The sequence below is a fragment of the Herpailurus yagouaroundi genome, unplaced genomic scaffold (genome assembly GCF_014898765.1).
Source record: "Herpailurus yagouaroundi ecotype Mexico unplaced genomic scaffold, PumYag 210, whole genome shotgun sequence".
NCBI classification, from domain to species: Eukaryota; Metazoa; Chordata; class Mammalia; order Carnivora; family Felidae; genus Herpailurus; species Herpailurus yagouaroundi.
The window spans coordinates 19,405,627-19,420,629 of record NW_024412441.1 but is presented as its reverse complement, the minus strand read 5'-3'; the positions used below and the strand labels follow the sequence as shown (position 1 = coordinate 19,420,629).

Genomic DNA, 15,003 nt, shown 5'->3' with positions numbered 1-15,003 from the left:
TGGAATTACGGATTCTTTCTTTTTTTTTTTATAAGGCCCAGTTCCAAGACTGGAGCATGGTATGTAGATGAGCCTGGAAGATTCTGCTACACCAAACAGCATGGATGCAACCAAACACTACTAAAAGCGAACCAAAAAGACTCAGTAGCCAATCAGTAGATGAAGATGAGGCTATCTCACCACAAGAATAAATGAATTAAAACACAGTAAATATGTTTCAATCCATGAGTTTATAGCAATACAAAACCGAACAAAATTAGTCACTCTTTATTTTTAAAGTTAGTAAATAAGGTAAAGGATTAGGCATTTATTCTGCCTTCACTATACATATTATCCTGAGTAACAAACAGCAAACCAGGCAGTTTTTCTAAAGAAGTAATCCAATAAATAAACACAATAATAGGCTTAGAATAGCAACATTTTGCAACCTCTAACACATTAAAGGTAGAGATTACTTTAAAAGTTCCTCCTGAGTAGAAGAGTGTTTTGATTGGAAAGGGACATAAGAGAGGTCTTCTGAGGTAATTGCCAAGGTTCTATCTCCTAACATGGATTACACAAAGGTTTTGCTTTTTTTTTTTTTAACGTTTATTTATTTTTGGGACAGAGAGAGAGGGAGACACAGAATCGGAAACAGGCTCCAGGCTCTGAGCCATCAGCCCAGAGCCCGACGCGGGGCTCGAACTCACGGACCGCGAGATCGTGACCTGGCTGAAGTCGGACGCTTAACCGACTGCGCCACCCAGGCGCCCCTAAAGGTTTTGCTTTTTAATGATTCATTAAGTTTTTACCTTAATCTTATGTGATTTTCTTTATTGTGTTATATTTTGGATAAATAAGCTGAATATCTCCAAAGTAGAGAATATAAGGGAGATAAAGAAAATACAATCAATTTGACAGAAGCTAAAAAGGGTGTGGGAGGAAACAGTTTTTAAACATGGAGATCTATGGTGAAAGTGTTAAAACATGTAGGCGAAACATACTCTAACTTCAAAATAGTGATTGCTTCTGGGAGCACGAGGAAAGGAAATGAAACTTGAGGGGTCCTATTCATCTAATGTTTTCTTTTGGGGGGAAAAAAAAGATCTGAAGCAAAACAGAGCAAAGTGGCACAAGTGTTAATTATAAATAGTGAGCACGTGGGTCTTTATACTAACCTTTTTTCCTATATTTGAATTTTTGTTAGAGATTGAAACATGCAAAATACATTTACATTTGTACTTACATTTTTAATCATCTTAGTCTGTTCATTAATAGCTTCAAGGGGAACATTGGTGGCCCCAATTTGTTGCGTAATGCCACCTGCTTCACCATCTTGTACATGTGTGTGACGAAGCTGGGATAAGATAGCAGATTCAGATTTGTATTTCAAAATATAAAAAGAAGCAAAAGCAGTAAGAAGGTAGCAACCTATTTAACAGAACTGCCTATATATGCTATGGTTTCTATTAGCTTTTTATATCATTCACTTAAGAAGTTGTATCAAAGCTAACAATATTTTCTTACTTTATCTAGAATTTTTGTCTTCCCTGTATCCACATGTCCAAGTACACAAATAACAGGAGCTCTTAGCTTTTCTGTATTTACATTTTTACTGTGTTCAAGTCGTCGTTTCTAGGAATGAAAAAAAAAATCACAAAATTATTTCAAACCTTGACTGCCATCATCCTTTACATTATGTTGCCTTAGCAAGAGAATGCCAGAACCTTCATCCAAGGTTCTCTGTTGATTTAACTACATGTAACTGCACTTTACAATGTAAACTTTACAATCTAATTCCCTTTACAGTACCTTTGGACAAAGGGAAGCCTGCTAAAATAGATTTCAGAGCAACATTATTAAATTAAGAGTAAAAATCATGTAAAATTTTGGCTCCAACTTTCTGAACACTTTTGTACACTGCTTTTATTTAATGGAATATAAGAAATTGATCTATCATACTTAGTATACAGTACAACCTCTAACTTATGTGGGGATTTATATAAAAGGAGGTATATATACTCTTGCATTCAAACAATTTCATTCGAACTTCAAAACTATAAAATAAAATATTTCAAAGCAATTTATTTGAAAACTTTGATAGTGTACAAACGCTATAAAACCTTTCAATTGAGGGGCACCTGGGTGGCTTAGTCAGTTAAGCGTCTCTTGACTTCAGCTGTGGTTTATTAATTTGAGCTCCACATCAAGCTCTGTGCTAAAAGCCTGGAGCCTGCATGGGAATCTGTTTCCCTCACTCTCTCCCACTTGCATGTGTGCGCTCTCTGTCTCTCAAAATAAGTTAAAATAAACTTTACCGAAAAAACTTTCAATTAAGAGAGGGTATATTTAATCCTCAGCCTAAGAGTCTAATGACATTTCCTACCTTAAGATACCACTCATCAAGCCTGAGAGGCATGTTCTTGGATCATGTGTTTCTCTTGTAGCATACACCTAGCTACTTCAGCTGAAAACCAAACAAAAACACACAAGCCAGCAGCTCCTTGAAAGGCCAACTTTTTGAGCATAGTAAACTGGGCATTTAAAGGAGATAAGACTTCTAACAAAATTTTGATGTAATTTATAAAACTATTTTCCATCTAAAAACCATTTTTGTAAAAATTATTTACTTTCTACCACTAGACACTGGATCTTTCTACAGAAAATGGAATGAAAAAACATTTTGGAACGTCAAAAGTCAGATGTATTTACTAACAAGGAGTCATACACAAGAACCTTACACTCTGTAAGACTCAAATATAGACATCATGACCTTAGTTAGGATCTGATATGGTTGAAAATTTGCCTTTTCTCCCACACTTGGTGTAGCATTACAATTTTCTGGAAGGCAATGTAGTTTAGACTTTAACTCAGAAATTCTACCTGAAAGTATCTGTCCTGAAACAATGACATAAGCATACAGAAATGCATATGTACAACCGTGTTTGTTCACTGCAGTATTGTTTTATAACAGCAAAAATTAGTAACCACTTAATCATCTGTAGTTGGGGATTTCTTAATGAATAGTTCCTCAAACCCAAGGCTGAAACCTAGTGGTTGCATAGAATCATTTAGAGACTCCTTCCACAATGGAGATTCTTATCCAAAAGTCTGCTATGCATTTTAGAAAGTTATATGTGGCAAGGTTTTGGAATCATGAAATGTTATGGACTGAAGTGCATCTCTCCCAAATTTATACACTGAATTCTTAACTCCTAATGTGACTGTATTTGGAGATGGGGCTTTTAACGAGGCAATTAAAGTTATATGAACTCATATGGGTGGGGCCATAATCCAATAGGACAAGTGTCCTTAAGAGGAGAAGTTAAAAAAAAAAAAAAAAAAATCTTTTTGAGCCTGCACAGGGTAAAGGTCATATGAGGACTCAGTGAGAAGGCAGGCATCTGCTAACCAGAGAGAGCCCTCACCAGAAAACCACCCTCTGACTCTTCAATCTTGAACTTTTAGCCTTAAAAGCTATCAGAATATAAATTTCTGTTGTTTAAAGCACCTAGTCTGAGAAATTTTGTTCTGGCAGCTGAAACAGACTAATTAGGATCTTTCCATAAGATGGAGTACAATTTGTAGCAGTAAAGGTACTGAGGCAGGACTTCTTCAATGATGAAATGAATGGCTCAGCAAATCCTCTCCCCCAAAAGGAAACAAAACTGAGCAAAATAACCAAAACAACAACCACTGAAAGACTCTAGAAACCAACCAAAGGCAACATAACAAACTGAGAAAACATTAATTCAAGAAAATCTATTGCCCACCTGTGAAAGTAACAGAAGCCTATGAAGTTTTAGTCTAGACTTGTTCCATCATACTCCCCACACTCCCACAGCTCCATGGGGTGAAGAGGTATGAGATAGAGGAGCAGGGGGTTTCATACATGAAAGTACTGTCTAAAACAGGAGAGATGCGAATGGCAAAAAAAAGAGAAAAGGCTAAAATCGCAACTAGACTAAGGTCTCAATAGTGGTGGGGCAAGCAATAACCTGGAAGGATCAATCAGAAATTTAACAGAGGAGTATATGGAACAAGACAGCCAAAGTAGGCACTGATAAGATCCTATCTATCACTGGTACTCTAGAAAGCTGTGTTCCTACAGAGGGCTGTCAGAAGAAACCAGACAGGTCCTTAGTAAATTACTCAGTACCGGCTCAACAAGAGGCTTACAAATGCATATAAAGAGTGGACTAGTAAACTGCCATATCCACTGGGAAATGGTGGAATCCTTACCAGCTCCAGGTGTTTAAGCACAACCACTGACAAGTCACTTGGCTGACCACTAGGATTAGCAATCAGGTACAAGCCCTAAGAAGCCAGGCTTAAGAAACATACCAAAAACAAACAAATAACTGAGAAAAAACATCATCAGCATCATACTACAGAAGCAATCCACAAGACTCAATGATCAAGTAAACAAAAATAGCTAAAACCACTACATTTGTAAGGAGCTAAAAGAATTCATATATTCTCTAAATATACAGATATATCTAAATCTATAGATATATCTAAATTTATAGAATTGCTATATTCTCTAAAATGTCTACTTATAAATGAAAAATTACAAGACATACAAAGAAACAGGAAAATGTGACCTATAAAAGAAAAAGTGGTCTACAGAATGTCAGAAACCTTGGGGCGCCTGGGTGGCTCAGTTGGTTAAGCATTCAACTCTAGATTTCGGCTCAGGTCATGATCTCAGTCAGGGTTTATGAGTATGAGCCCTGCATCAGGCTTTTGCTGGCAGTGTGGAGCATGCTTGGGATTCTCTCTTCCTCTCTCTCTTTCTCTGTGCCCTTTCCCAGTTCATTCTCTCTCTCTCTCCCTCCCTCCCTCTCTCTCTCTCTCTCTCTCCAAGTAAGTAAATAAACTTAAAAAAAGGTGAGAAGCTCAGATATTAGACTTAGCAAAGACTTGAAAGCAGCTAATATAAATATGTTCAAAGGACTAAAGGGAACCATATTTAAAGAAATAAAGGAAAGCGTAATGATGACTAATCAACAGAAGACATCAACAAAGAGAAAACAAATCACTGTAAGTTAAAAAATTCATTAGCAAATTAAAAACAAATCACTAGAGGGGCTCAACAGTAGATGCAAACTGGCAGAAGAATCAAAAGTCATAGATTAAGTGAGGTTATATAATCTGAACAATAAAAAGAAAAGACAACTGGGAAAAGTAAAAAGACCTCAAGAGACCTGTGGGATACTCTCAAGTGCACCAATGTGCATATAATGGGAGTCCAGAAGGAAGGGAGAAAGAGAAATAGGCAGAAAAAATACCTGAAGAAATAATGGCAGAAAACTTTGCAAAACTGGATGAAAAACCTTCATCTACATATCTAAGACACTGAATAAACTCTAAGCAGAATAAATACAAATATATCCTCATCAACGCACATTACAGTTAAGTTGTTAAAAATCAAGGTTAAAAAAAAATCTTCATATAGAAAAATCACTCATTGTGTACAAAGGCACCCAAGTAAGATTAATAGCTTAATTTTCATCAAAAAAAAAAAAAAAAAAAAAAAAAAGAGGCCAGAAGGCAATGGGATAACATATTCAAAGGGCTAAATAGAAAACCAAAAACTGGATCTCTGAGATGTTCAAAAAGGTGGAAAACCTTTCACTAGATTGATGGGGGGCAGGGGGTGAGGATGGGAGGAAAGACACTGGTCACCAAAATCAGAATCAAAAGAGACACCACTAACTTTACAGAAACTGAAAAGACTGTAAAAAGATACAATGAAGAACTTCATGCTCACAACCTAGATAAAACACAATAGCTATTAGAAAGACAAAAATTACTGAGCATGACTCAAGATGAAAAAGAAAATATGACAAAAAGATAACAAGAAATTGAATTAGAGATTTATAAATCTCCCCATAGAAAAAAGCTTTGTTAGTAAATTTTGCCTACCATTTAAAACAGAAAAAACAATGTTTCACAAACTCTTGCAGAAAAAAAGAGGAGGAAGACTTCCTGACCAATCCTAAGGAAGCTAATTTTAAATTGACACCAAAGCCAGACCAACATATGATAAGCAAAGCTACTGATCAACATCACTTATCAGTATAGACCACAAAAACCTCAGCAAAATATTGCCAAATCCAGTAACATATAAAGAGAATTACATACCAGGATCAAGTGGGATATATTCTAGTAACGCAAGTGTTAGCTTAGCATTTGAAAACTAATGTTAATACATCATATATTAACACACACACACACACACACAAATCCACCTCAATACATATCATAGAAAAAGTACCCATCTCCATTTATGATATAAACTCTCACAAATTAGGAAAAGAAAGAAAGGAAGTTCCTCAAACCTATAAAGGGCACTATTGACATCATAGTTAATGGTGAAAATCTGAATGCTTTCCCCACAAAGAATGTGTTAGCTTAACACATAACACACATATTATTAGAATAAAAAACATTTCAGTATAGCTACAGGATACAAGATCAATCTATAAGACTCAACTGTATTTCTTTATACTGAAAAATGAAATGAAAAAATTTTTTCAATTGTGATCCCATTCAATAGTATCAAAAACAGTAAAATACCTAGTAATAAATTTAAAAGAATTACAAATCTCAAACTATGAAAACTATAAGACACTACTAGAAGAAACTGTAAAAGATCCAAGTGAATGTATAATCATCAGCCTATTTCAATAGTATTAAAATAGATAATTCTCCCTAAATTGATCTATAGATTCAACACAATCACCAGCTAAATCTAAGCAAGATTTTTGCAGAAACTGACAAACTGACCATAAAATTTATATGGAAAAGCAAGTGACCTATAATAGCCAAAATAATCTTGAAAAGGAATAACAATGGAAGATTTCCCTATCTCAAAACTTACTATAAAACTATAATAAAGACAGTGTGGTACTAGCAGAAGAACAGATAATACAGGTGAATGAAACAGAAATCAAAGTCCACAAATAAACCTTCATATTTCCGACCTATTGATTTGTCAAAGATGCCAAAGCAATGGGAAAAGGATAGCTTTTTCAAACAATGATGCTAGTTAAATTAATAAAAAATGAACTTTGTCTATGACCCCACATCATGCATAAAAGGTATCTTAAAACAGATAAGAGGGGCGCCTGGGTGGCTCAGTCGGTTAAGCATGCAACTTCAGCTTGGGTCATGATCTCGTGGTCCATGAGTTCGAGCCCCACATCGGGCTCTGTGCTGACAGCTCAGAGCCTGGAGCCTGCTTTGGATGCTGTGTTTCCCTCTCTCTGACCCTCCCCCACTCACATTCTGTCTCTCAAAAATGAATATTTAAAAAAAATTTTTTTTAATTTGTCAGAGGTAGAGCTAAAGACAGAAGAAATTAAAGGTATAAATTTAGAAATAAACAGGACAAAATATTCATGACATTAAGACAAAGATTTCTATACTACAACACTAGAAGCATGCTCTATAACAGCAAATTTTGATAAACTGACGTTAACAAAATTTAAAAAAACTAAAAGAACTCTTACAACTCAATAATAAAAAGACAAATAATTTGAATACGTGTTTTACCAATGAAGATACAGGAAGGGCCAATAAGCAAACTGAGAAATGCTCAACATGAGAGAAATGCAAATTAAAACCACAATAAGATGGGGCGCCTGGGTGGCGCAGTTGGTTAAGCGTCCAACTTCAGCCAGGTCACGATCTCGCGGTCTGTGAGTTCGAGCCCCGCGTCAGGCTCTGGGCTGATGGCTCGGAGCCTGGAGCCTGTTTCCGATTCTGTGTCTCCCTCTCTTTCTGCCCCTCCCCCATTCATGCTCTGTCTCTCTCTGTCCCAAAAATAAATAAATGTTGAAAAAAAAAAATTTTTTTTTAAATAAAAAAAAAAAATAAAACCACAATAAGATATATACTATTTCATATCCACTAGAATGGCTATAATTGAAAAGACAAAGGTTAACAAGTATTAGTGAGGATACAGAGAACCTTCAACTGGTTGGAATCTATAATTGTGCAGCCACTTTGGAAAAGAGTTTAACAGTTTCTGAAAAAGTTAAACACAAATTTACCATATTATCCAGCAATTTCACTCTTAGGAGTACATACTCCCACCCTTCCCCCCCCAAATGAAAACACATTTCCATACAAAGATTCATATGCAAATGCATGTACATAACAGTACTATTCATAATAGCCAAAAAGTAGAAACAACTCTGTCCTCTAGTGAATAGATAATAATAAAATATGGTATATTTATACAACAAAACGCTATTTGGCAATAAAAATGAACAAAATTCTGATACAGCTACCACACAGATAACCAGGGTAAGTAAAATAAGCCAGACACAAAAAAACATATATTATATGACTGAATTTACAACGGTCCCTCCTTATCCAAGGGGTGGTGATACATTCCAAGACCCCCAGTGGATGCCTGATACTGCAGATAGTACCAAACCCTATATATACTCCATGTTTCTTCTATACATATCAATGATAAATTTGTAAACTAGGCACAGTAAAAGATTAATAATAACTAGTAATAAAATATGAGGATAACAATATACCACAATAAAAGTTCTGTACATATGGTCTCTCTCAAAGTATGTTATTGTACTGCACTCACCCTTCTTCTTATGATGATGTGAGATTATGAAATGCCTATGTACTGAGATGAAGTAAGGTGAATGACATAGTGTTAGGCAACTACTGACCCTCTGACAATACATCAAGAGGAGGATCATCTGCTTCCAGAATGCAACTGACCACACCATGGAAAACAAAACTGTAGATGAGGGGACAGGGAGGGTGGGCACAGGAACTGCTGTATATGTAGGACTAGGAATAGGGAATGATGCAAATTGGTGTAAGAAATCTTCCTGGGGTGATAAAAATACTCTAATGTTGAGTTGTGACAATAGATGAACAACTCTAATTTACAAAATTGTACTGAATTGCACACTTAAAATGGATCAATTCTTTGATATGTAGATATCTCAACAAAGCTGCTTAAAAAAACTATTGTGCTAAGAGGTCCATAGCATATTAAGTGAAGAAAAGAATATGTACCTACAAAATTTATTATCTAACTTTTTTTTAATGTTTATTATTTTGAGAGAGACAGTACAAGTTGGGGAGGGGTAGGGAGACGGGGAGGGGTAGGGAGACAGGGAGGGAGAGGGGGAGAGAGAAAATCCTAAGCAGGCTCCACACCGTCAGCAGGCAGCCTGATGCGGGGCTCAGTCTCACAAACTGTGAGATCATGACCCAAGCTGAAATCAAGAGTCAGATGCTTAACTGATTAAGCTACCCAGGTGCCTCTTAGTTTTAACTAAACATTTTAAAAAACCTGAACATGTACAGAACTACGAACAGGTCTGGGAAGTGAGATAATGGGGAAACTTTTACTTTCTGCTTTATACCCATTGTTTTTAAATGATCACAGTACGAACTGTCTCTCACAAATGGGTACAGAGCAAGACAGTTGGCTTGAGTTAAGTGCTATGGGAAGCTGCAGTTATAATGGGAAAGAGAAGGGAATGCCACTGGTATCTAGTGGGTGGGTGGAAGGGATGCTGTATAATGTCCTAAATGAAGAGGACTATCTTCCAAAACAGAATTATATTACCTAAAACTGTCAATAGTGATAGGGTGAGAAATCAAATCAACAGACCTTCTTAAGAAATTCTGAAAATGTATCCCTTTGTAGGCTTCACAGAGGAAAGAGGCAAACACTGACATACAGGTTATCAAAACAAAAAAATTTAAAAATTAGGATTATAAATGAAAAAATATATATTATTATTATTATTGTTATTATTATAGAGACAGAGAGAATCTAAAACAGGCTCCATACTCAGAGCAGAGTCTGACACAGGACTCAATCCCACAACCCTGGGATCATGACCTGAGCCGAAATCAAAAGAGATGGCCACTCAACTGACTGAGCCACTCAGGCACCCCTTTTAACAAAGAAAAGCTAAAATAATTTTTAGCTTTAAAACAGTTTAGCACCCTCAAGAAAACTAGTTTTTATTGTTATTATTTATACTAAGCTGACAGAATTGAAGAAAACTCTCAAGTCTACTGCATTACATAGGAAAAATATAGTAAGCCTGGTAGGTATGTACACTTTACTAAATAGAAAGATGCCTCAGTAACCCACCAGATTTAAACAACTAAAGTGATCAGATGCCTCACAGCAACTACCTAAAATATACAAGGCAAACACTAGTTTAGTGTTTATGACTAGAAGGTATGTGCTCAGAGTAAACCATCACTCAAAGAGCACATAAAAATTTAGAGAAAACAAGAAATATATGATGAAGCAGTATACCATTATGACTTAGGTCAGGGAGTAAGGTCCTTGGGTTAGATCAGTGTCAAAGACCTGTTGTCTAACCCAAAGTCATAAATATTTTCCTCTGCATTTTTTCTAAATTCATACCTTTAGTTTATTACATCTCTAGCTCTATCTCTGATCTAAGATTACTTTTAGGTATGATGTGGGGTCAGAGACTAAACTTTTTATTAATTTAACTAGCATCATTTGGTTGAGAAAGGTATCCTTTTCCCACTGAATTGCTTTGGTATCTTTGACAACAAATCAATAGGCCAGAAAGATGAGGGTTTATTCTTGGCCTTTCAGTTGTTTCATTCACCTGTATTATCTGTTCTCATGCCAGTACCACATTGTCTTTAGTTCAGAGGATAGTTCTAATGATCCTAGAGGAGTGGGGAGGAAAGGAGTAAAGAGAAAGGCAAACGGGAAAATAAATACCTCAATCCTCCGTTTGGCTTTGTCATAAGCCCTTTCTTCTTTAGTTCGATCATCATCAGAGTCATATTCAGATTCTGAACTCATTTCTTTACTTGGTTTTTTATCTAACATTTCCCCCGCTTCTTTCTCATCGGACACCTTTTCATCTTCTTCATCACCTTCACTGCCTTCACTTTCTCCTTCCTCTTCCTCTTCCTCTTCACTCTCTTCCTCTTCACTCTCTTCTTCCTCCTCCTCCTCCTCTTCTTCAGGGTTTTCTTTTACTTCTATATGCACCGTGTTTTCTTCTTTGAGTAAAAAAGATTTTAAAATAAATGAAAGTTAAAAATGGAGATTTCTGTCAAGATTAAGGGGAAATACTAAGGGTGCACTAAGTAAGGCAGTAACATTATAAAACATCATTAATGCTAAATTGTTTTCATGCATCATAAAAGTAAAGCATTGGTCAACATGTTACAATGAAGATTGCCATTTAACAATAAAAACTTAATATATTACTAAGACAACCTAAAGACAGAAAAGGAACACAGTGAGGGGAACAAAATGCTTACAATTTCTTTCCCTTGGAGTCATTTGCTGATTCTTCACTTGGTCTTAGCACAAAGGAAGAGAAGCAATGGTCATTTGCTGATTCTAGAGAAGGTGAGCTTAAGCAGTGCTTAGGGGTCCAGGTATTGGGCCTATTAAGGACTCAGGGGGGTAAGGTTGACTACTCTTTATTGTGGAGTAAAATCCTGGAGAACTGCACCCTAGCAGTTAGAATGAATAGAAAACAAACAGGACCTCCCTGTTATTGGCCAATCACCTCCAGATTCTATCAATTCTAAACTTGGAATAAGATGATTCCATATTGCTAGTTCGTTCAGACATCTGGTGGATTGTACACATAATTTTCTCTGGAGAAAGAAAACACCATCCTTGACCTCAAATTATTTTGCAGTTTTACAAGTATAATATCCAGCACAATATATGAAAATAATGAGTCACATGAAAAAACGAATCACAGGATGGAAGCCAGCATACAGAAAACCACAAAATGTCTATGCATTGAGGTTATAAAACCAAAATTTAAAAATGACTATGTTTCTAACATCCAGGGAGCAAAAGATTAAAAACTTTAGAAAGTAAAGAACTATAAAAAATAGTTAAATGGAATATCTAAAACTAGAAAACACTGGAGACAAAACTAGGAACCCAAAAGATGGGTTTAACAGGAGAGGAGAAACAGCTGAAGAGAAAATTAGTGAACCAGAAGACAGATGAGAAGAAACAATCTAGAAAGAACCATGGAAATTCAATTATGTGAAAAACACAGAAAAGACGACACATTGATATAACAGGAAGGTATATCATAGGCATAACTAGAATCCCTGAGAAGAAATAATGGTTCATAACATTGTAAAATGGATAAAAACATAAAACCATACATTGATAAAGCTCTATAGGCAGAATAAATAAAAGGAAACTGACCCTGGCCACATCATAATAAAATTGCTGAAAGCCAAAGACACATGAAAACTTTAGGCTGATATCTGACTTCTCAAAAGAAACCATGAAAGCTAACACAAGGGAATAGTATTTTTAAAATGTTAAAGAGAATTTCAACAAAGAGGTCCTCACCCAATAAATATACCCTTCAAGAACTAAGATGAGATAATGGTATTTTTAGAAAAGCAAAAATGGAATGCCTCACTAACAGATTCATACTAAAGGAAATTCTAAAAGGTGTTGTTCAGGCCAGAAGAAATAATCTCAAATGGAAGGTCAGAGACACAAAAAGAAATGAAACACAACAAAAAGCTTACAATATGAATAAACTTAAGCTATTATGGGATTTAAAACAGAGAATTAAAACAAATGAGAATAATGATATATAAATTGAGAAGTAGATAAATGTTCTTCATGTATTCTGTGGTATGCATTGTCTGTCTGGAAAGAGGGTAACATTAAACACTAATAGTTCAAATATCTTTGTTAAAAAGGATACTTTTATCCTGGAGTAACCACTAAAAGTAAGTGGAGGAGTATACAACTTCCAAGCTCATGGAAGGAGGAAAATATGGAATTAAAAACAAAACAAAAAAACCCAATCCCAAAAACGGTTAGAAAGGAGAAAAAAAGAAACAGAATAAGGACTAAATAAGATAAAGATAGTAAGTATACTTCATTAATTACATCAAGGGTTAAATGTAATGGGCTAAGTGGTCTAGGTAAAATATAAAGATTGACACTCTGGATTTAAAAATCTCAAATATGTGCTATTTAAGGAGACAGAAAAATAAAAATAGAAAAATATCATGTGAATCAAAGCTGGTATAGCCATATCATGTATACTTTAAGGCAAAAGGCATTACTAGAAATAAAAAAATAAAATATAAATAAAACATAATAGAATAACAAATCAGTGCATCAATCCATCAAAAAATGAGTGTATTCACCTAATAATAAAGTACTAAAATATATTAAACAAAATTAACAGAACTCAAGGAGAAACAGACAATTTACAATTAGGGCAGGAGATTTTAACCCACCTCTCTCAGTAACAGAGAAAAAATGCACTCCAGAAAAAAAAGAATAAGAAACACTTGAACAAAATGATAAGCAAATCTGATTAAAAACAGTGTACCCTTGAACAATGTGGAAGTTAGAGATGTTTGTCGCCCTGCGTAGTCAAAAATCCATGTATAACTTTTGCCTCCTCAAAAACCTAACTACTAATAGCCTACCACTGACCGTAAGCCTTAGTAATAACATAAATAGTTGATTAGCACATATTTTCTATGCTATGTGTATTACATACTATATTCCTATAATAAAATAAACCAGAGAAATAATAATGTTATGAATAAAATCTAAAGGGAAATATATTTATAGCACTGTATTTATTAAAAAAAAAGTTTGCATGTGAGTGAACTCCTGGAGTTCAAATCCATGTTGTTCAAGGCTTAACTCTATAGAGAACAAGGCACACAGTACTGCAGAATATAAACTCCTTCCAACCACATATTAAACATTTACAATAATCAACCATGTATTAGGTTGTAAATTAATTCTCAACATATTTCAATTTTTTTAATGTTTATTTATTTTTGAGAGAGAGAAAGAGAGACAGTGTGGAAGGAGAGAAGGGGCAGAGAGAGAGGGAGACACAGAATCTGAAGGAGGGTCCAGGCTCTGAGCTGTCAGCACAGAGCCTGATACAGGGCTCAAACTCACTAACTGCCAGATCATGACCTGAGCCGAAGTCAGATGCTTAACCTACTGAGCCACCCAGGCGCCCCTCTCAACATATTTCAAAAAGATACATTTATGCTCTGTGATCTCAATGAAGTAACAAGAAAATAATCAGAAAATCCCACTTTTGTAAATTAAAAACTACATTTCTACAAATCAGATAAAATATATTAAAATGGAAATTACAAATATCATCAGAACTTGTGAAATAGGACTAAAGCTTAAAGAAAAATTTAGTTTTAAAAACATATATTAAGTGTTGGCCAGGATGTGGAAAAAAAGGAACCCTAGTGCACTGTTGGTGGGAATGCAAACTGGTGCAGCCACTGTGGAAAACAGTACGGAGATTCCTCAAAAAGTTAAAAATATAACTATCTTACGATCCAGTAATGACACTACCGGGCACTTACCCCCAAAAAATACAAAAACACTAATTCAAAGGGATACATGTACCCTTATGTTTATAACAGCATTACTTACAATAGCCAAAATATATAAGCAGCCAAAGTATGTACCGATAGATGAATGGATAAAGAAGATGTGGAATATATATATACAACAGAATATTATTCAGCCATAAGAAAGAATGACGTCTTGCCATTTTGCAACAACAACATGGATGGAGCTAGAGGGTCTAACACTAAGTGAAATAAGTGAAATACATCAGTCGGAGAAAGACAAATATCATGATCTTACTCATATGTGGAATTTAAGAAACAAAACAAATAAGCAAAGGGCATATGAAAGAGAGAAATAGAAAAACCAAGAAAAATACTCTTAACTACAGAGAGCAAACTGATGGTTACCAGAGGCTGGGGAGAGGGTAGGGGTGAATTCAATAGGTGATGGGGATTACGGAGTGCACTTGTTATGATGAGCACCAGGTGATACACAGGACTGTTGAAACATTATCATACACCTGAAACTAATATAACACTGTATATTAACTGTAATTAAAATGAAAACTTCCAAAAAAAAAACCACCCACATATATTAAAGAAAAAAACTCTAAATAAACA

The 15,003-nt window shown here is 35.2% G+C and overlaps 1 protein-coding gene across 3 annotated transcripts in view; it reads right to left on the bottom strand.

The window, feature by feature from the left end:
• EIF5B (eukaryotic translation initiation factor 5B) overlaps nt 1–15,003 on the bottom strand; it is a 93,863-nt gene that overhangs the window by 25,533 nt on the left and 53,327 nt on the right. For 2 of the 3 annotated variants that reach the window (XM_040454027.1, XM_040454028.1), the window contains 3 exons: nt 10,751–11,037; nt 1,507–1,614; nt 1,226–1,336 (listed from right to left, as the gene is read on the bottom strand). In XM_040454027.1, the coding sequence (XP_040309961.1) occupies nt 1,226–1,336; nt 1,507–1,614; nt 10,751–11,037 (506 nt within the window). The remainder of the gene's footprint in view (nt 1–1,225; nt 1,337–1,506; nt 1,615–10,750; nt 11,038–15,003) is intronic. The other variant, XM_040454029.1, reaches the window with a different exon arrangement.